Raw genomic sequence first — 24,033 nt, 5'->3', positions numbered from 1 at the left:
ATCAGCACCTTATTACTTACATTCACCACCTTTATTGAAGTTTTGCACACATCCAAGCATTTATATTTATTCATTGGCAGCGCCAAGCAGTGCTTTAGGTGGCCCAAAAGAGGTGCCGGTACTCTATTATAGCCTATAGATTTTGTCGACCACCCCACATCAGGGTCCCCACAGAGCACCCCCCTGGCCTGGGCTGGGACTCCGGAGCAGAGGGACTCACTGGTGGTGACTGATCTGGCTCTGAAGTGGGAAATATTCTTGGGGGGGCAACTGAGGGCGCAGATGTCCAAGATGAGCGTACTGGTACGCTAAGGCGCACGGAGAGGTGGCGGTATGCTCAAGAGCCATATTTGGAAGTGGCGGTACTGAGTACCAGTGCATACCGGCCCACTTAAAGCACTGGCGCCAAGTACCTTCCCCCCCTTTTTTCTATTTCCTTATTTAGTATATTACCCCTTTCAGAGGTATATACTTCTATTTGAAGGTAGGCTGCAGCCACCCTCCCCATCTGCCATTATCGCGGATTTTATACATTTTTTTTAAAAAAAATGTGTCCACCCCAAGTGCAGCAAGTTTGGAGGTGCTCTAAGACTTAGAACCCCCCCACATGACTGCTATGCGGGGATCCCTGTAAAACCATGGGTTCCCTGCTTTCAGCTCTTCAATACCTTCTGCCAAGCAGTCATGTAACCAAAAGCCCTGCCAGACCTTGGACCAGGGTGGTGCCCAGGAAAGCTCTCCTAGCAATTCATTTACAAAAATGTTGTAAATGCTAAAAAAAAATATGAAAACATTTTCTAACCTCATTTGTTTTGCAAATAGCAAGTAGACTGGCTCCACACACTTTTCCGGGGAAAGCATTCCAAGGCAGAACTCCTGTAGAGAAAGAACCAATAGTAAATTGTGTTGGACAATGCTACAAGGGCGCGCGTTATCTGATTAAAGGCTTTAAATTAATACATTTCTTTATCCCGGAGATACTACTTAGCTAATAAATGTTGTCATTTGGATGACTTACAATATACATGACCATAAAGATTTGGATCTCCCTCCAAACGATTGAGTTCAGGTGTCCCCAGTAAAGGAAGGGTACTTTTAATACTAAAGCATACAAAGACATTGTAGACAATTACGGCCTTCAACCCTGTGGTAGCAGTTTTTGGCGAAAAACCTTTCCTATTCCACTACTACTATGCCCCTATGTACAAAGTCAGCTCCATGAAGACATTGTTCGACCAGTTTGAGCAGGCCACTCAAATTCTTCCACAACAGAGCCCTGATATCAACCCTACTAATCACCTTTGGGATGAATAAACACACCAGTTTTAAGCCAGATCTTCTGACCCAACATCACTACATGACCTTGGAAATGCTAATTTGTTTAATTGGGCACAAATATAGTAATATAGCTACAAGGGGTAGGGTTGGGGCAACTTCATACGCAAGTGGCTTGCATGAAGTCCTGACCTCAACTCTACTGAACATTTTTGGAATGAATTGGAACACTAAGTCAGGTCTTCCCATTAAACATCAGTACCTGACCTGAATTTAACAACATGGTTTTACCAGTTTGGTGTGGAGGAACTTGCGTATCCTGTACACAGCCCTGACCTCAACCCTACTGACCACATTTGGGATCAGATCTTCCCATTCAACATCGGTACCTGACCTCAACCCGACTGAACACCTTTGGGATCAGGTTTTCTCATCAACATCATTACCTGACTTCAACCCTACTGAACACATTTGGTATCAGGCCTCCTCATCCAACATTAGTACCTGACCTCAACCCTACTGAACTACTTTGGGATCAGGTCTTCTCATCCAAAATCAGTACCTGACCTCAACCCTACTGAACACCTTAGGGATCAGGTCTCCTCATCCAACATCAGTACCTGACCTCAACCCTACTGACCACCTTTGGGATCAGATCTTCCCATTCAACATCGGTACCTGACCTCAACCCTACTGAACACCTTTGGGACCAGGTCTCCTCATCCAACATCAGTACCTGACCTCAACCCTACTGACCACTTTTGGAATCAGATCTTCTCATCCAAAATCAGTACCTGACCTCAACCCTACTGAACACCTTTGGGATCAGGTCTTCTCATCGGACATCATCACCTGACCTCAACCCTACTGACCACCTTTGGGATCAGATCTTCTCATCCAAAATCAGTACCTGACCTCAACCCTACTGAACACCTTTGGGATCAGATCTTCTCATCCAAAATCAGTACCTGACCTCAACCCTACTGAACACCTTTGGGATCAGGTCTCCTCATCCAATATCAGTACCTGACCTCAACCCTACTGACCACCTTTGGGATTAGATCTTCTCATCCAACATAAGTACCTGACCTCAACCCTACTGACCACCTTTGGGATCAGATATTCCCATTCAACATCGGTACCTGACCTCAACCCTACTGACCACCTTTGGCATCAGATCTTCTCATCCAAAATCAGTACCTGACCTCAACCCTACTGAACACCTTTGGGATCAGGTCTCCTCATCCAACATCAGTACCTGACCTCAACCCTACTGAACATCTATGGGATCAAATCTTTTCATCCAACATTAGCACCTGACTTCAACCCCCACTATTCAAACGTCACACTCACCGTACATGCGTGCATCAGCGCACAAGTTACTTATTCCAGCCGAGGTCTTTGCAGGAAATGCAATCGATTGACAGGTCACCCAAGTGTTGAAGTAAATGTAGACGGGAACAGCAGAGCATGCAACGATCAGGATCCATAGGATGGTGACAGCGTATGTGACTCCAACAAACTATAATGAACATAGTACAGTTCCAGGGTAAACATCAAGGATAACAAACTTTGCTACAGTAGTGAACAAAATCAACTCAAGTGTATGTAAACCCTAAGGATGATCTTCTTTTATTTGCTCCACTTTGTTCTTCTTAATATTCCATTGTTATAGAGATGGTGGGGTTGATAATGATATAATAAGGAGGAGTTATGGTGATGGGAGAGGGAGGGGGTGAGAAAGGGAATGATGATTAGGTGGAGAGGTCAAGAAGACGAGGCATTGTGGAGGAAGGCTTATGTAGATGAGGAGGGGGGGAAAGGTGAGAAGGGGTTATGGAGATTAGGCAGGATTATGGAGATGGAGAGGGGTTATGGAGTTGAAGGGGGAGGAGGAGGAGGGCGAAGATGATGGTGGGATAAGGAAGTGGAAGATAATTAGTTGGTAGGGTTATGGAGATGAGGTGCTAGGAGATGTGGAGAAGGATTTATGGAGGCGAGGAGGGTGGAGAAAATAAGGAGGGGGGAGATGATAATGAGGGCTTAAGGAGATGAGGATGGAGAAATGGCACAAGAGGCTGGAGAACATCAGCAGTACTCAGATGGGAAAAAAGGGTGGAAAAAAAAAGTAGTATTTCACTTTGCAGCAGAAACACACTTCCTATGGAACTTCCATAATGAATGCTGTATTTCACATGAGGGGTGAGCAAAGCTCACCTGTAGGAATGAATAGGGTCATGGTGCGCATGCAAAGTTGGAAGCGGACCCAGTGGTCCTCTCCTTTTAGCTTTGATCTTACCTTGTCTGGGTGTCCCAGCCACTTCCCTAAGCAGCGGCAGAGGAGTTCCAAGGTGTGAATTGGCTGCCTGCCCCTGACACTCCTAGGTTTGGGTGGTCCTCCAGTTACAGTAGAGATAAGGCCGCCTTTAATAGAGGGTGGCTTGAACTCTCCCAGAATGTGTTTGATTGCAGTTGTAGTATAAAATCCCTCAGCCAGGAGCAGGATTCCGAACAGGAAAAAGAAGATGGCGATGCCGTATATCACATACTGGAAAGCATTGATCCTTTAGGAGAGAACAAAAGAATTACACTGGGAGAGATTAGTTATAGGCAGGGCTTTTTTTCAGCGGGAACGCGGGGGAACGCAGTTACGGCACCTCCAATGGGTGCTGGAGGGTCTAATGATGCTGGCTGCTGGGAGATCTACTGTTGCTGGAGGGGGGGTCTATTTTTGCATGGCAATCTATTGTTGCTGGTGGAGGATCTTTTGATACTGAGGGTTAATTGTTACTAGAAGGGATCTACTGTTTAGGGAGGGGTCCACTGTTGCTGACTGCTAGAGAGTCTATTGATGTTGGCTGTTGGGAGATCTTTTGCTGCTGCTGGGGCTCTATTGCTGCTGAGGGTTGGAGTATATTGCTGCTGGCTGTGGGGGATCTATTTTATTGCTTTTCTTGTTATCATAACCTAATCCTATACATTCCAATACAAAATTATACTTGACTCTATATCATCTAAAAGGGGCTGTACTGGAAGCTGGGTAGGGGGTGGAACCAAGGGTCAGTGCTCGGAGGTTGGAAGGGATGGAACCACGGGTTAGTACTCGGAGATTGGAAGGGGTGGAACCAAGGGTCAGAGGTTGGAAGGGGTGGAACCAAGGGTCAGTGCTCGGAGGTTGGAAGGGGTGGAACCAAAGGTTAGTGCTCGGAGGTTGGAAGGGGTGGAACCAAGGGTTAGTGCTCAGAGGTTGGAAGGGGTGGAACCAAGGGTTAGTGCTCAGAGGTTGGAAGGGGTGGAACCAAGGGTTAGTGCTCAGAGGTTGGAAGGGGTGGAACCAAGGGTCAGTGCTCGGAGGTTGTAAGGGGTGGAACCAAGAGTTAGTGCTCAGAGGTTGGAAGGGGTGGAACCAAGGGTTAGTGCTCGGAGGTGGGTAGAGGGCGGAGACACAAAGTAACTTAGGAGGGGGAGTTCCTGCACCTAATCTCTGAGAAAAAAAGCCCTGGTTATAGGGAAGTCAGTGGTAAAGCCAACCACTCCATACCCTAAGCATGTAAACCCAGGGGTCTAGTGATTAAAAAAAAGAAATTGCTGTACGAATGCCTCAAGCTTTGACACAGCCATCACAAGTAATCTCTGTAATTTGCCTAATATGTTTATCTCCAATGAGTGTTAGCTCCATCTAGTGCCCAAAATGTGGTATTATTTGAAATACCTTATTCAGGAAAATACCACTTTATGTCCACCAGATAGAGCTGATGATCATAGGAGATAAATATATTAGGCAAATTACGAGGATTAATTGTGACAGATGTGAGACATTCCCACATCTTCTTGACTCTCCTTGAGTCTCCTTGATCACATGTTTCAGATGTACTCCTTCATTCCCCAAAATGTGTAGCCTAAACAGACTAAAACAGTTTTTACTGGTATGCAAATTTTGACTTTTTGACAAAAGTCAACAGCTAAGCCATCTTTTCCACCTCTACCCTTACCCTGCCCCCTTAAGTTGTAATTTGTGACTAATGAATGACGGGCAGAGGGCTCTTTGATGAATGGGCTGGGATTGACAGCCTGGCTTCACCTTTTCTATGCTACTGGAGAAGCAAGATGGTGGCTGCCAGTGGACAATTACCTGGATTACCTAAGGCAGGATGGAATAAGGTTTTCAATCACCTCTTCATTTCCCAAAATTTCCAGCCTAAGCAGACTAAAACTGTTTTTAATGATATGCAAATTTTGACTTTTTGACAAAAGTCAACAGCTAAGCCATCATTTCCACCTCTAACCATACCCTGCCCCCTAAAGCGGAGTTCCGGCCACGAAAATGTATTTTCAATAAAAATACCCCCGGGACAGTCAGGGCTAGTACATTCCACAATGGATAGCCTCTGATCTGTCCCAGGTCGCACTTACCTTTTAGAAGAAATACTTACCTTGAAAATTTCTTCTCCAGCGCTGCCATCTCCGATGTGGGCAGCTGAAGCCAGCGCGTCCTCTTCTGCGTCCTCTTCCGTGTCCTCTTCTCCCAGAATGTGCCTGCACCGGCCCCGCTCGTCACTTCCGGTGCGGGCGCATCATCCCTCCAGAGCTTCTGGGCATTGATTCCTGGGAGCGATGACGTTCAGCTCCCAGGAGTCAATGCAAAGAGGAAGTGACGGCGCAGGCCGCGGCCGCAGAGGGAGGAAGTGGAGGAAAGTTGAGTATATTTTTCTTCAATAACAAGGTAAGTAAACAAAAAAAAAAATCGTAACTATCCATTTCTTTTTCAGGTGACCAAGAGCAAGCGGATGGCCCAAAATCGATTATGCCGATTTTGTGGCCGGAACTCCGCTTTAAGCTGTAATTTGTCACTACTGAAGGAAGGGCAGAGGGGTCTTTGATGGATGGGCTGGGATTGACAGCCTGGCTTCACCTTTTCTATGCTATTGGAAAAGCAAGATGGTGGTTGCCAGTGGACAAATAACTGGGTCAACTGAGGCAGGATGGAATAAAGTTTTCAATCACTGATTATGCATGAGACGTTCACAAGTTGAAATACTTTATTCAGGAAAATACCACATTATGTCCACTAGATAGAGCTGTCAATCATAGTAAAGAAACATATTAGGCAAATTACAAGGGAAGGGAAGGGAAGGGAAAGGGAGGGGGAAAGGCTTGCCCTTAGGTTCCCCCATGGCAATTTTTAGGAATTCAGGAAGCTGACCTCCAGCCGTCCTTTCAGTCTTGCATAGTTGTCCGGGTTCCTCTCCTGTATTGAGGGATCTATTTTTTTTTGCATATCAAGATGTTTACTTACACGTGAATGAGGTATTCATATTCCTGGTAGTTCTTCGAGAAGTATGTCTCAATCAGTTTTTCAGTTCCACGCAGCGCTTCATGACCACATCCACAAAACAAGGCCACCCCAGTGAAACAAAGGATGGTGGCAATTACAGAAGCAGTTGGGATGCCAACCATACAACGAATGCAGCCATCGTGCCAGCCTGTAATAAAACCACAACCAAGGAAAATATTAGTGTTCTCTGTCTTGTATTGAGTATATTTTCTTCATTGGATAAAGTTCTTTTAGAGGTTAGTACACTTTTTACGTTGATATTTTTGCTTATTTTAGATCACATTGACTTTTTTTTTTTAATAATAGTTTTTAACATTATCTTGGTTAGGTAATTTTAGTATGATATGAAAAGAGGTAGGGTAAACATTATTCTGCATAACGTACATATCTAGACTAAAGTGCTATTGAGAAAGACAACTTGTCTAAGACCTTGCCCCAAGCCTGTGACTGGACAATGAGGGAGCAGCAGTACATTGACCAGTTCCCTACACCTCTCCTCCTCTCAGGAAGCTTATGTGTTCACCTTTATTGGATTACAGACCCCCAATGGATTGGCCAATACATCCCCATATCCCTTTCACCAAAATTATTATCAGCTAGTTCTTGAATGACTTCAGTATGACCTCTATGATGCCAAAAGCTTAGTTTTACTTTACATATCAATAGCTAGGGATGAAACAATGGGAAGGTATCAGGAATTACACAAGCTAGCTACAGCTTGTGGACATTTTCTTGTGCAGTCAAAACGTTGAATGGGAATAGAGGTCCAGAGACTGATAATGTTAGCTCCAATTAACATATTGCATGGAAATATTGGGGAAAATGTCCCTGTTGATTGATTTGATCAGTTGAATGATCTCCTGTTTGATGGTGCCTGTATGGTCCCAGCTGTCTCCATGCTGAACGGCGCCAGAGATGGAGAGTGCCGCTAAACACCAATGATGGGGATACATTCCTCCCATTGACCATCAATGATAGGGTTACATTCTTACACTGACCAACAATGATGGGGATACACTCCCCCCACTGGCCACCAATAGTGGGGCTACATTCTTCCCACTGACCATCAATGATGGGGCTACATTCCTTCCACTTGCCTCCAATGACAGGGTTTTATTCTTCCACTGAGCGCCACTGATGGGGTACACGACCCCCTTAGACCACCACTGGTGGGGCTACATTCCTCCCACTGACCACCAAACAGGGCTACATTACTCCCACTCACAACCAATGATGGGGCTACATTCCCATGAATGGGTTGACTACATTCCTCCCACTGACCACCAGTAATGAGGCTTCACACCTCCCATTGCCTAGTATTGACAGAGCAATATATTTTGACCACCAAGGATGAGGCACCATTTCCTCCACTGACCACTGATGATAGGGCTGCATTCCCCCCAATAACCACCAATGGTGGGGCTATATTCCTTCCACTGATTACCAGTGATGGGGCTTCACTCCTCTCAGTAACCACCAATGATAGAACAATACATTCTGACCACCATGGATGAGGCACCATTTCCTCCACTGACCACTGATGATGGGACTATATTCCTCCCACTGACCACCAGTAATAAAGATATATTTCTCCTACTGACCACCAGTAATGGGGATGTATTCCTCCCACTGACCAGCAGTAAGGGGGATACATTCCTTCCATTGACTACCAGTAATAGAGATACACTCCTCCTTGGCCAACAGTCAACACTGACCACTGCCGTTCGGGTTACAATCCTTCCACGTCAATAGTGAGAAGGCCACATTCTTCCCATTAACCACTAGTAGTGGGGCTACATTCCTTCCACTGGCTAACAATCAGCACCAACAGTCAACAATGACCACCAAGGTCAATATCATGTTTTACTCCCACTAATTAATGCCAAAGGGTTATTTTATACTCTTACAGACAATAGTCCTGCCTCCAAACTATAAGATGGTCAGTGAACTGGGCCTTTGCTTAAAACGTTTGGGGACCCCTCAGATGGCCAGTGAACTGGGCCTTTGCCTAAAAGGTTTGGGGACACCTGTTATATGTTTTATGGCACATACTGTTTTTAGAATATACCATAAAATGCAAGGTGGAAATTCAGTATACTGTAAGTAGAAGATAATTTGGAGCCTCCTGCTTGAATTGGTGGACAGTAGGAAGAATGCCTTTTACATTTGTGGTCAGTTGCAAGAACCTTTAGAGATGGCTAAAGGGAATCCTATGGCATTTCTCAAGGAACCCCTAGCAACCTCTGTAGGAATCATAGAGTTTTTCTCAAGGAACCCTCAGGAACCTCTGGGGGAATCCTATGGCATTTCTCAAGGGACCCCTAGCAACCTCCGTAGGAATCATAGAGTTTTCTCAAGGAACCCTCAGAAACCTCTGGAGGAATCATAGGGTATTTCTCAAGGAACCCTCAGATACCTCTGGAGCAATCCTAGGGTATTTCTAAAGGGAACCCTAGCAACCTTTGGAGAAATCCTATGGTATTTGTCAAGAAACCCCTCGCAACCTCTGGAGGAATCCTAGGGTTCCATGGGACCCTGGTTGAGAAAAGCTGGTCTAGAATGTATTTATACAAATAATGTAGCAATTACCAATAACCTTTACTTAAAACACTTAAACCTAATCATTTGGAGGGACAACTACATATTTTTGGACATGTAGTGAAGCAGCTATGCAAGGAACCCTTAGCAACCTCTGGAGGAATCCTAGGGATACATAGAAACCTGGTTGAGAAAGACTGGGATAGAATGTATTTGTATAAGGTAGCATTAAAAATACCCTTCACTTCAAACACTATAACTCTTATCATTTGATGGAAAAGCCACATCGTTTTGGGCATGTAGTAAAGCAGCTTTGCATGGAGGGCCTGTGGAGGAATCCTATGGTTCCATGGAACCCTGGTTGAGAAAGACTGGTCTAGAATGAATTTGTATAATGTAACAATTTTCAATACCCTTCACTTAAAACACTTGAACTCAATCATTTTGAGGGAAAGCCACATCATTTTGTACTTCTAGTAAAGCAGCTTTGCAAGGAACCTCTAGAAAACTCTGGAGGAAACCTAGAGTTCCATGGAATCCTGGTTGAGAAAAGCTGGTCTAGAATGTATTTGTATAAATGGAGCATTAAAAATACCTTTCACTTGAAACACTTTAACTGTATCATTTGGAGCTAAAATTACGTGGCTAGGATTCCACGGTACCCTGGTTGAGACTTTTGGACATGTAGTAAAACAGCTTTGTAAGGAACACCTAGCAACCTCTAGAGGAATCCTAGAGTTACATGGAACCCTGTTTGAGACTTTTGGACATGCAGTGAAGCAGCTTTCTAAGCAAACCCCTATCAAAGTCTGGAGGAATCCTAGGGTTCCGTGAAACCCTGGTTAAGACAATTGGACATATAAGCTGAAGCAGCTTTGTAAGGAACCCCTAGCAACCTCTGGAGAAATCCTAGGGTTCCATGGAACCCTGGTGGAGACTTTTGGACATGTAGTTAAGCAGCTTTGTAAGGAACCCCTAGCAACCTCTGGAGGAATCCCAGGGTTCCATGGAACCCTGGTTGAGACTTTTGGACATGTAGTGAATCAGCTTTGTAAGGAACCCCTAGCAACCTCTGGAGAAATCCTAGGGTTCCATGGAACCCTGGTGGAGACTTTTGGACATGTAGTTAAGCAGCTTTGTAAGGAACCCCTAGCAACCTCTGGAGGAATCCCAGGGTTCCATGGAACCCTGGTGGAGACTTTTGGACATGTAGTGAAGCAGCTTTGTAAGGAAACCCCTGGAGGAATCCTAGGGTTCCATGGAACCCTGGTTGAAACTTTTGGACATGTAGTGAATCAGCTTTGTAAGGAAACCCCTAGCAACCTCTGGAGAAATCCTAGGGTTCCATGGAACCCTGGTGGAGACTTTTGGACATGCAGTGAAGCAGCTTTGTAAGGAAACCCCTAGCAACCTCTGGAGGAATCTTAGGGTTCCATGGAACCCTGGTTAAGACCTTTGGACATGTAGTGAAGCAGCTTTGTAAGGAAACCCCTAGCAACCTCTGGAGGAATCTTAGGGTTCCATGGAACCCTGGTTAAGACTTTTGGACATGTAGTGAAGCAGCTTTGTAAGGAACCCATAGCAACCTCTGGATGAATCCTAGGGTTCCATGCAACTCTGGTGCAGACTTTTGGACATGTAGTAAAGCAGCTTTGTAAGGAACCTCTAGCGACCTCTGGAGGAATCCTAGGGTTCCATGGAACCCTGGTTGAGACTTTTGAACATGTAGTGAAGCAGCTTTGTAAGGAAACCCCTAGCGACCTCTGGAGGAATCCTAGGGTTCCATGGAACCCTGGTTGAGACTTTTGGACACGTAGTGAAGAAGCTTTAAAAAAATAGTAATAGTAAAGTCATTATTTAAAAATAAAAGCTATAAAAAAAGTCTCAGCAATGCAAACTTGGTTGCAACTGTATAATAAGATCGCAGCCATGAAAGTTAGCCTGATAGTGGATTATTCATAACCAAAACCACATTTTTGTTCTAAGTTCCGCAGGTGACACATAAAGGAAACATAAACATTTATATTCTTTTGCTGCGGTGTCACCCATGGTGCTAAACAAGCTGATGCATCTTTACTATGTGACCTAAACACTGATCCTTTGTTTGTTGGCATACTTTATTTTTGGTGCATAATGCCCCATGCAGACCCATCGCAGTATACAGAAACTATATTCATAACCTGCACACAATATAGAACACACCCACATATAGTCACACAAATAGACAATTAGCCTCTGTACTGCAAACAAATGACTGATGTACTGCGGCCAGGCATACCCTGACACTGATTAACACTTGTTACTCCCACTTCATTGCACGAACGCACAGAATATTGCGCAACGCCGCTGATAAATGCCCCACATTGTATAGCGCTGCAAAGTAATTTAAGACCCGAAAGAAAAAATTTAACCAATGATTTTTTTTATCTTTTTGTTATGTAATTCCAGTAGCGTCATCCCACATTAACACCCACCATGTCTGAGACAATAAAGTGTGCTGTTTTAAGCCCCACTATCAAAGACGATACAAATAATGACATCAGCCATGGCAATCAAAACTACAAATTGTTTACATGTTTTATGCTGCCTCAAAGCTGACCTCCAGCTTTCCCTTCAGCCTTCCAAACTTGTACAGGCCCATCTTGATTTCACTACACAATGTGAGCTTTTCACAGTGTGCATTGGAAACTGCAGATGGAGCATGTCTCATTTCCTGGGAATCATCTAGCACTTTCCTCCCCAGCCTAATTGCCCCTGAAGCTATGCACAGCACCCTGCCAGCCTGTTCCACAAGCTGTGATCTGCCTGCAATATATTATGGCCACCAAGGATGAGGAACCATTGATAGTGGGGGTTACATTCCTTCCACTGATCAATAGTGATAGGGCAACATTCCTCCCATTGAACACCAATAATGGGGCTCCTTACACTAACCGACGATCACCACCAACAGTCAAAACTGACCACTGATGGTGGGGGTTACATTCCCTCCACTGACCAACAATCAGCACCAAGAGTCAACACTGACCACTGATGGTGGCTTACATTCCCTCCACTGACCAACAATCAGCACCAACAGTCAACACTGACCACTGATGGTGAGGTTACATTCCCTCCACTGACCAACAATCAGCACCAAGAGTCAACACTGGCCACTGATGGTGAGGTTACATTCCCTCCACTGACCAACAATCAGCACCAACAGTCAACACTGGCCACTGATGGTGGGGTTACATTCCCTCCACTGACCAACAATCAGCACCAACAGTCAACACTGACCGCTGATGGTGGCTTACATTCCCTCTACTGACCAACAATCAGCACCAACAGTCAACACTGACCGCTGATGGTGGCTTACATTCCCTCTACTGACCAACAATCAGCACCAACAGTCAACACTGACCACTGATGGTGGGGTTACATTCATTCCATTGACCAACAGTGATGGGGCCAAATTCCTCCCATTGACCACTAATAATGGGGCTACATTACTCCAACAATCAGCACCAACAATCAATACTGACCACCTAAGGTGGGGTTATATTCCCTCGACTGACGACCAGTGATGGGGCTACACTGCTCCCACTGACCACCAGTGATGGGGCTAAAATACTCCCACTGACAACCAATAACAGGGAAATATATTCTGGCAACCAAGAATGAGGCACCATTTCCTCCACTGACCACTAATGTGGGGTTACAGTCCTTCCAATAATCAACAGTGATGGGGCTACATTCCTCCCATTTACCACCAGTAATTGAGCTACATTCCTCCACTGACCAACAATCAGCACCAACAGTCAACACTGACCACTGATGGCGGGGTTACATTCCCTCCACTGACCAACAATCAGCACCAACAGTCAACACTGACCACTGATGGTGGGGTTACATTCATTCCATTGACCAACAGTGATGGGGCCAAATTCCTCCCATTGACCACTAATAATGGGGCTTCGTTACTCCAACAACCAGCACCAACAATCAATACTGACCACCTAAGGTGGGGTTATATTCCCTCGACTGACCACCAGTGATGGGGCTACACTGCTCCCACTGACCACCAGTGATGGGGCTAAAATACTCCCACTGACAACCAATAACAGGGAAATATATTCTGGCCACCAAGGATGAGGCACCATTTCCTCCACTGACCACTAATGTGGGGTTACATTCCTTCCACTAATCAACAGTCAGCATTCCTTCCATTTACCACCAGTAATGGACCTTCATTCCTTCCACTGGCCAACAATCAACACTACAGCCCTGATACAAGAGTGCCAGAGCAAGAGGCAAATATGTAGTCAGAGATCACATAAGTGGAGTGCAAATGAGGTAAAGCTAGACAATATAAGCAGTAAAGGTCCATTCAAGGAAGCACTAAAGGTCTTCCCTGCAAATCAAGCATCTGATGCTTACTTGTCCCATTGCCCCCATTATTCTGCATTGGATTATTCTGGAAATGTCCAATGTTGGCGTCCTCCACTGTGCTCTGTGCTTTTATCTATTGGCAGAACACAGTGGTGATGTAGGAGCCAGTGGAAGCAACCACACAGAAGATGACCAGGAATCCAACACACATGGGAACTAAAGCCTCGTACACACGCAACAAATTTCCGCCGACCGTTCGTCCGTCTTTTGTCCAGAGTGGTGTCTGTTGGTTGGAATGTGCTCTACACTGCACACGAATTGTCCCGTACGACAGAATTCTATTTTAGAAGTGATGTCATGTGTTGGATTGTTTCTATGTGTTCTTTCATCTCTGAGCATGCCTAGTCTCGCTCATAAGATTTTTCCCCATCGAAATCTGTACTAATGAGACGAAAATCGGACGTGTGTTGACGGACGACAAAAATGATATAGCCTGCACACCAGAATTTTTTCGGCCGAAAAGTCGGAGTCGGTTGTCGGAAGCACCATACTAACAAGCCGAAAATCGGCAGATCGGTCGTCGGACGAAATTTCGCGGCCAAATTTCTTATCGTGTGTACGGGGCTTAAGGGGTTGATTTACTAAAACTGGAGAGTGCAAAATCTGGTGCAGCTGTACATGCCAGCTAATCAGCTTCTAGCTTTAGCTTTTTTAAATTAAGCTTTGACAATAAAACTTGGAAGATGATTGGTTTCTATGCACGGCTGCACCAGATTTTGCACCAGTAAATCAAACCCTAAAGACCCTTAAGCAATATGTATGCACCTAACTTCCGCAATTATTTGTTTAACTCTTTACATATATTTTGCGAGGTAATATGACATAGTGACATCATGGGTGGGTAGCACTGGGTTGCTACATTGTATAAATATGTTTGACTTTTTCCTGTATCTTGTCACGATGTTGCCATGAAGAATAAATCCTGCAACGTCCTGAAATGCCAAAAATTGCAATCATTTTGTGATTTAAAGTTTTTACATTACAGCGATGAAACAGATTGTCAGAATGTTTATACTGACAAGATCATTTTTTGACTACTGGTGACCCTAGCAACTTTATCTCATTTCTAAGTGGCACCAAGTTGTTTCAAGTTGACTTTGATGGCTTCTCCCAACTTAACACATTTATTTATATATGTAAGCAGGGCTTTTTTTCAGGGGGAACATGGGGGAACGCAGTTCCGGAACCTCCAGTCTGAATGTATGCAATGGTAAAGGGGTGCTGGGGTCAGGGGGGTGAGCTGAAGGCCCTATTGATTCTGGCCGTTGGGGGAATCTATTGTTGCTGGGGTAAATATATTGTTGCTGGAGGGCATTTTGTTGTGGGTGGGGCTATAGTTGCAGTGGAGGATTTATTGTTGCTGATTCCAGGGGATCTATTTTACTGTTTTTCTTGTTACCATTAACAAATTCCATACAAACTGCTTAGCACAACAAAATGATACTTGGTTCTGTATTCTCTAAATTAGGTGGTGCTGGTTGGTGGGTAGGGAGTGGAACCAAGGTGTGGTGCTCAGAGGGGGGTAGGGGTTGTAACCAAGGGATGTTGCTAGGAGGTGGGTAGGGGGTGTAACCAAGGGATGTTGCTGGGAGGTGGGTAGGGGGTGGAACCAAGGGATGGTGCTCGGAGGTGGGTAGGGGGTGGAACCAAGGGACGGTGCTCAGAGATGGGTAGGGGGTGTAACCAAGGGATGTTGCTGGGAGGTGGGTAGGGGGTGGAACCAAGGGACGGTGCTCAGAGATGGGTAGGGTGTGGAACCAAGGGACGGTGAATAGAGGTGGGTAGGGGCAGAGACGAGAGGTGACTCAGAAGTGGGGAGTTCCAGCACCTATTCTCTGAGACGAAAAGCCCTGTATGTAAGTGATCCTAAAAATCGTTGACATTATTTATGGGTAGAGCTAGTGTGACAGAACAATAGAACTGCACATTTTACAATTTGTGACCAACATTGAGCCCATTGTTCTCTTCTTCCTTCTCATACTCAACAGAAATCTGCTTCTTATACAAGACCATTGTCATAATCTTCTTGCCATGCTGCTGCTGTTGCTGCTACCGGAGTAGAATTAGAAAACATACTATCCAATAAAAAAAGAAGAGAAAATGATGGATGCCAGAAAATGAAACCCAACCCTGGCTTTGGTCAAAAACAAAAAACAGCCACCCCCACCCCGTTCCCCAACCACACCTGGTGAATCTGTTCTTTAAAAGAAAAAAAACCCCTCAGAAACCATTAAAAAGTACCTAAACCCACTATCACCTGATCTCTGGGGAGACCAGTGGTCTGCAATGGCACTCCATACTTGTGTTTGATCTGGCCAACTGGTCTTGTGGCCACCCCTTGGCAGATATCACTCCTAAGTGCTCCAGGACCTTTTGAGGGCCATGTGATGGACAGTTGTGGGCAATGTCCACCACTCCAGGAAGAGACTTGCAAACCGAACCCTCCCAGATTGTTGTTCTTTATTCTTATTGTCTGGAACCCTTTTTCTTAAAAAAATATAGTAAAATAAATAAATACCCAGACTTAAGAAGTTGAACATATTGTGGATGTGATTTGTGGGTGTGTAAAGACAGCTCCAGTCAATGGTCTAGCACCTGAAGCTGGCTTTCCACTAATAGCCTCCACAAATTGTTCAACATCCTCAATAGCACTGTCGGCGTGCACACCACGTGGAGAGGCTTTTGGGCATATCGGCAGTGACCGGGTTCATTTCTCTGGCAACTCAACTTTGGCTTCTGATAAGCACTCCTTTTTAAGCGGGGGACGCACCGTTTTGATTCCTTATGGAACATTCGCAATATTGAGTATTAATTTGTGCTGGGCAGCCAATAAGGGCCAAACCCGTGGGAGCTACATGTGACACGCCTCTACCTGGACCAGATATCTTTCTCTGGCATAAAGATTCTGCATATTAAGTATGTCTTTTCAATGGACAAGGTTAACGGAATCGTCTGATGAAGCGACATGAGCGAAACGCGTCGCGATTCCATAGTTTCCACTGATGTATCCCATAACATTATATATTGGTATCATGATTATATCATGACTAAATAGATGTTTCACATCAATCGCCTTTGCTTTAAGTGTTTTTTTGGGATCCAGTGGTCTAACCTGTATTGTCTTATGCACATGCATTTTTTTGTCATTTGAATATACGTTTTTGTGATATGAATCTTTTTATGTCTTTATAAATAAATGATATATTTTTTATATTATTGGTGTATTTATTTTCATCAGGATCAACACCCACTCTTAGCCTATAAAGTCCCATTGCCTTGTGAGAGATTGTAGAGACCCCAGCTTTGCTGTGGGACCCTCTCATCCCTCTCTCTATATTCTTTCCACTAATAGCCTCCACAAATTGTTCAACATCCTCAATAGCACTCCATACTTGTCTTTGATCTGGCCAACTGGTCTTGTGGCCACCCCCTGGCGGATATCACTCCTAAGTGCTCCAGGACCCTTTGCCCACAACTGTCCATCACAGGGCCCTCAATGTCCACCACACCGGAAAGAGACTTTGGCACTGAAATCCGAAACCCTCCCAGATTGTTGACCAAATTAAAGTTTTCTCTCTGCAGATGAGCTTTCTTGTGTACGGAAGAGTAAAAGACAGCTCCAGTCAACGGTCTAGCAACTGAAGCAGGCTTTCCACTAATAGCCTCACAAATTGTTCAACATCATCAATAGCACTCCATACTTGTCTTTGAACTGGCCAACTGGTCTTGTGGCCACCCCTTGGCGGACATCACTCCTAAGCGCTCCAGGACCCTTTGAGGGCCATGTGATGGACAGTTGTGGGCAATGTCCACCACTCCAGCAAGAGACTTTGGCACTGCAAACCGGACCCTCCCAGATTGTTGACCAAATTAAAGTTTTCTCTTTGCAGATGAGCTTTATTGTGTATGGAAGACACCAGCGCCAGTGCTTAGGGCAGGGCAACCCAAATACTGTGACTCTTTTTTTCTTATCCTGCTTCCTGATATTGGCAGTCAACACTCTTGGTGATCATGCATTTCAGAGCACCGAATGTCCAGGCACTTAAAAAAACTTGGGTGAGGCAGCTCTCATACACACAATTGGCTCTAGATTCAAAATATTAGCTATCAGGAGAAGGCGAGCATCATACAAATAGAAGAGTCCTGATATAAAGTAATGTGTTCACTATCTGTTAAAGGGTGAATGCAACTTAAGGATTCTGAAGGTCCTTTTAATGTGTTAGGATCTATACTGGTATGGACTGGGTAATGTGTTAGGATCTATATTGGTATGGACTGGGTAATGTGTTAGGATCTATACTGGTATGGACTGGGTAATGTTTAGAATCTATACTGGTATGGACTGGGTAATGTGTTAGGATCTATACTGGTATGGACTGGGTAATGTTTAGAATCTATACTGGTATGGACTGGGTAATGTGTTAGTATCTATACTGGTATGGACTGGGTAATGTGCTAGGATCTACACTGGTATGGACTGGGTAATGTTTAGAATCTATACTGGTATGGACTGGGTAATGTGTTAGGATCTATACTGGTATGGACTGGGTAATGTGTTAGGATCTATATTGGTATGGACTGGGTAATGTGCTAGGATCTATACTGGTATGGACTGGGTAATGTTTAGAATCTATACTGGTATGGACTGGGTAATGTGTTATGATCTATACTGGTATGGACTGGGTAATGTTTAGAATCTATACTGGTATGGACTGGGTAATGTGTTAGTATCTATACTGGTATGGACTGGGTAATGTGCTAGGATCTATACTGGTATGGACTGGGTAATGTTTAGAATCTATACTGGTATGGACTGGGTAATGTGTTAGGATCTATACTGGTGTGGACTGGGTAATGTGTTAGGATCTATAGTGGTATGGACTGGGTAATGTGTTAGGATCTATACTGGTATGGACTGGGTAATGTGTTAGGATCTATACTGGTATGGACTGGGTAATGTGTTAGGATCTATACTGGTATGGACTGGGTAATGTGTTAGGATCTATACTGGTATGGATTGGGTAATGTGTTAGGATCTATACTGGTATAGACTAGGTAATGTGTTAGGATCTACTGTATACTGGTATGGACTGGGTAATGTGTTAGGATCTATACTGGTGTGGACTGGGGAATGTGTTAGGATCTATACTGGTATGGACTGGGTAATGTGTTATGATCTATACTGGTGTGGACTGGGTAATGTGTTAGGATCTATACTGGTGTGGACTGGGTAATGTTTAGAATCTATACTGGTATGGACTGGGTAATGTGTTAGGATCTATACTGGTGTGGACTGGGTAATGTGTTAGGATCTATAGTGGTATGGACTTTGGTAATGTGTTAGGATCTATACTGGTATGGACTGGGTAATGTGTTAGGATCTATACTGGTATGGACTGGGTAATGTGTTAGGATCTATACTGGTATGGACTGGGTAATGTGCTAGGATCTATAGTGGTATGGACTTTGGTAATGTGTTAGGAATGAAAGGATGCCACATCGTTTGATGGAAATGAGAATTATCACCCTACAGAGGGTTGAATTCAAAGACACCCCGAAAATCAAAGTGAAAAAATGATGCAGCAGGCGAGTCCATTTTGCTGAAATTTCATTGCAGCAACTCAAAATAGTGCTCAGTAGTTTGTATGGCCCCCATGTACTTGTATGCATGCCTGACAACGTCGGGGCATGCTCCTAATGAGAGGACGGATGGTGTCCTGGGATATTTGCTCCCAGATCTGGACCAGGGAATCACTGAGCTCCTGAACAGACTGAGGTGCAACCTGGCAGTGTTGGATGAACGAAAACATAATGTCCCAGAGGTGTTCTATTGGATTTAGGTCAGGCGAGTGTGGGGGGCCATTCAATGGTATCAATTCCTTCATCTCCAGGAACTGGCTGTATACTCTCGCCACATGAGGCCGGGCATTGCAATGCACCAGGAGGAACCCAGGACCCACTGCACCAGCCTAGGGTCTGACAATGGGTCCAAGGATTTCCTCCCGATACCTAATGGCAGTCAGGGTGCCATTGTCTATCCTGTAGAGGTCTGTGCATCCCTCCATGGATTTGCCTCCCCAGACCATCACCGACCCACCACCAAACCGGTCATGCTGAAAGATGTTACAGGCAGCATAACGTTCTCCACGGCTTCTCCAGACCCTTTCATGTCTGTCACATGTGCTTAGGGTGACCCTGCTCTCATCTGTGAAAAGCACAGGGCGCCAGTGGTGGAGCTGCCAATTCTGGTGTTCAAAGGCAAATGCCAATTGAGCTCCATGGTGCTGGGCAGTGAGCACAGGGCCCACTAGAGGACGTCGGGCCCTCAGGCCACCCTCATGAAGACTGTTTCTGATTGTTTGGTCAGAGACATTCACACCAGTGTCCTGCTGGAGGTCATTTTGTAGGGCTCTGGCAGTGCTCATCCTGTTCCTCCTTGCACAAAGGAGCAGATACCGGTCCTGCTGATGGGTTAAGGACCTTCTATGGCTCTGTCCAGCTCTCCTAGAGTAACTGCCTGTCTCCTGGAATCTCCTCCATGCTCCTGAGACTGTGCTGGGAGACACAGCAAACCTGGCAATGACACGTATTGATGTGCCATCCTGGAGGAGTTGGACTGCCTGTGCAACCTCTATAGGGTCCAGGTATCTCCTCATCCTACCAGTAGTGACACTGACCCCCTCTATAGGGTCCAGGTATCTCCTCATCCTACCAGTAGTGACACTGACCCCCCTCTATAGGGTCCAGGTATCTCCTCATACTACCAGTAGTGACACTGACCCCAGCCAAATGCAAAACGAGTGAAAAACAGTCAGAAAAGATAAGTAGGGAAAAAATGTCAGTGACCTCCACGTATAAAACTATTCCTGTTTTAGAGGTTGTCTCATTGTTGCCCATCTAGTGCACCTGTTGCTATTTTCATTAACACCAAAGCATCTGAAACTGATTAACAACCCCCTCTGCTACTTAACTGACCAGATCAATATCCCAGGAATTTAATTGACTTGATGCTACACAGTCAGTGATGATTTGGGGAGCCGTGTCCTCTGCTGGTGTTGGTCAACTGTGTTTTATCAAGTCCAAAGTCAGCGCAGCCCTCTAGCAGGAAATTCTAGAGCACTTCATGCTTCCCTCTGCTGACCAGCTTTATGGAGATGCTGATTTCATTTTCCAGCAGGACTTGGCACCGCCCACACTGCCAAAACTACCAATACCTGGTCACATGATCACGGGATCACTGTGCTTGTGTAAGAAAGGGTCTGCTGCACACAGGCAAAGACGTTCTCCTGTTAAATCACGCAGGAACTTGGCGATGGCGAATGCGCATACACGTGCAGGCACACACATCGTCGCGCACACGCGTTCGCACGTACGCGAACCTGTGACAGATACGGGCTATTTAAACCCAGCTCTTGCTCAGCTCCACTCCTGCTTTGTCTTCAGCCTCGGCTAACCTGAAAACCTGTACTCTGCTTCCAAGTTACTGACCCGGCTTGTCCTGACCATCCTCTGCTCTCCACCAGCATTGGCACTCGCTAGTCCCTTGACCTCTGCTTATGTCTACTCCTATTGGCTTCTGCACTACTGATCGGCTCCAGACCTGGCTTGCCTTCTACCACGTTCCGGTCTACCCCGAATCTGTCCACTCTGTCTGAGAAGATCCAGCTAGCTTACCCTGCTATCCAGTCTGCTGTCTCCAGTACCAGCTGCCTGCATACCTACCTGCTTGCCAGACTCACCTGGTGATCCCCGCCAGTAGACACCTGCCTACTGACCCGGCTTGTCCTGACCATCCTCTGCTCTCCACCAGCATTGGCACTCGCTAGTCCCTTGACCTCCGCTCCTGTCTACTCCTATTGGCTTCTGCACTGCTGATCGGATCCAGACCCGGCTTGTCTTCTACCACGTTCCTGTCTACCCCAAATCTTTCCACCCTGTCTGAGAGGATCCAGCCAGCTTACCCTAATATCCAGTCTGCTGTCTCCAGTACCAGCTGCCTGCTTACCTACCTGCTTGCCAGACTCACCTGGGGATCCCCGCCAGTAGACACCCGCCTGCTTCCAGCAATCTTCAGGCGCTCGTGCTGCTCTACACTTCGGCGCCTCCTGTCTACACTACCAGGGACTCCGAGTCAGAGGCGTAAGGGAGGCCATATCGGGCTCACCTCCAGGTACGTGATTGGCCAGCAAACTCGTCTGACCTAAACCTTATAGAGAATCTAAATATTCATATATCCATATAAATATATATTATATTATATTTTATATATATATATATATATATATATATATATATATATATAATGTATTTTGTTTGGAAAAAAAAAATAATAAAATATATTATTTTCTTCTCTGATGGATTCACTTAGCTTACATCACATAATTTTTTCTAAAAGGTATGACAGCACAATAAAAAAAATTAGAATTTTTATTTCTACGAACGGATGTGGGTAGACAATAAAAAAAACTCACCTCCAGGTACGTGATAGCTTGATTGGCCAGCAAACTCACCTGACCTAAACCTCATAGAGAATCTAAATATTCATATATCCATATAAATATATATATTATATTATATATATATATATATATATATATATATATATATATATATATATATATATATATATAAAATGTATTTTGTTCGGAAAAATAAATAAATAAATAAAATTTATTATTTTTTTTCTCTGATGGATTCACTCAGCTTACATCACATAATTTTTTTTAAAAGGTATGACAGCACAATAAAAAAAATTAGAATTTTGATTTCTACGAACGGATGTGGGTAGAAAATAAAAAAAAATGTACATCCCATAAAAGAGTTTACAATAAAGTCCATGGTGAGAATTTTGGCCCTCAACTGAAATATTGGCTTGGGCCAAAATAAGTCTGATCATTTTCTATCGTTTTGTTTCTCGGATCTGCAACAAATTGTTAAAAAAAATCCCTATTTTTCCATAAATTCCAAATAGATACCCTTCCAATACCGAAATGTTGACCTATTTCCTTTGATTAATTGAATACAAGATAGATATATAATAGACAGATAAAGATAATTTGACTTACCCATGGTCTCAGAGATGGAGAAGAGGACTTGATTCTTTTCCCGTATTTCCTCTCTGATACTGACTCTCTAAAGTGACTCTGTCCCCACCGTGTCACTTGAATTCTATGTATTTTTTTTTTGCCATGCCCCTTAACACATTCTTGTCTCTGATGGTCCGGGCATTCGGATAATTAATATGAAAGTGGTGAATTCTATGCCATGTATGGGTTAACCCAGTCCAAGGGGCGGGCTTCTGTTTTCGAGATGTCAGCTCTCCCCACTTCTGAATTTTGGATAAAAAAGGCTTATTGTGATCAGCGGGAGTCACTAGAGATAAAGTGCTGTTCAAACTGCCTCAACAACTCCATGCAAAGCATGCCTACTTCTCAAAATATAAAGATGTAGCAATTTACACAGCCGGGGCTTGTGGCATTTAGAAATATAAGCAATTGCACATTATAATATTAATAATTTATAATTATGTTTATCTGCAATACTTTATCATTATATAATTATATATACAATTTTATGTTACATTATAATTATATTAATAATATATTATTAATATTTAATATATAATATATTATAATAATTGTAATAATCGCATTGCATGAATTTTGTAAATGAATACATTTAAAAAAAATATATTATACAGTAGAAAAAATAATGATTTGATCCCCATGCGGATTTTGTAAGTTTGCCCACTTACAAAGAACTGAAGGGACTATAATTTAATATTTAATATATAATATATTATAATAATTGTAATAATCGCATTGCATGAATTTTGTAAATGAATATATTTAAAAAACATATTTATAATTATGTTTATCTGCAATACTTTATCATTATATAATTATATATACAATTTTATTTTACATTATAATTATATTAATATTAATAATATATTATTAATATTTAATATATAATATATTATAATAATTGTAATAATCGCATTGCATGAATTTTGTAAATGAATACATTTAAAAAAACATATTTATAATTATGTTTATCTGCAATACTTTATCATTATACAATTATATATACAATTTTATGTTACATTATAATTATATTAATAATATATTATTAATATTTAACATATAATATATTATAATAATTGTAATAATCGCATTGCATGAATTTTGTAAATGAATACATTTTAAAAAAAAATATTATACAGTAGAAAAAATAATGATTTGATCCCCATGCAGATTTTGTAAGTGTGCCCACTTACAAAGAAATGAAGGGTCTATAATTTAATATTTAATATATAATATATTATAATAATTGTAATAATCGCATTGCATGAATTTTGTAAATGAATACATTTAAAAAAAACATATTTATAATTATGTTTATCTGCAATACTTTATCATTATACAATTATATATACAATTTTATGTTACATT

At 43.4% G+C, this 24,033-nt stretch overlaps 1 protein-coding gene across 2 annotated transcripts in view; it reads right to left on the bottom strand.

Annotated features, from left to right (window-relative positions):
• The window catches only part of PLP1 (proteolipid protein 1), a 47,379-nt gene extending 24,577 nt beyond the window's left edge, over positions 1–22,802 (bottom strand). For both annotated transcript variants that reach the window (XM_082263963.1, XM_082263964.1), the window contains exons 1-5: positions 22,645–22,802; positions 6,572–6,758; positions 3,575–3,839; positions 2,629–2,797; positions 803–876 (exon numbers count right to left, since the gene is read on the bottom strand). In XM_082263963.1, coding sequence (XP_082120089.1) covers positions 803–876; positions 2,629–2,797; positions 3,575–3,839; positions 6,572–6,758; positions 22,645–22,648 — 699 coding nt within the window. In that variant the 5' untranslated portion in view covers positions 22,649–22,802. The remainder of the gene's footprint in view (positions 1–802; positions 877–2,628; positions 2,798–3,574; positions 3,840–6,571; positions 6,759–22,644) is intronic.
• Between the last annotated feature and the right edge of the window lie 1,231 nt (positions 22,803–24,033).

Source organism: Pelophylax lessonae (genome assembly GCF_965119305.1).
Source record: "Pelophylax lessonae genome assembly, chromosome: 7".
Classification (NCBI taxonomy): domain Eukaryota; kingdom Metazoa; phylum Chordata; class Amphibia; order Anura; family Ranidae; genus Pelophylax; species Pelophylax lessonae.
The sequence above is the reverse complement of the archived record's forward strand: the minus strand, read 5'-3'. Positions and strand labels throughout refer to the sequence as shown.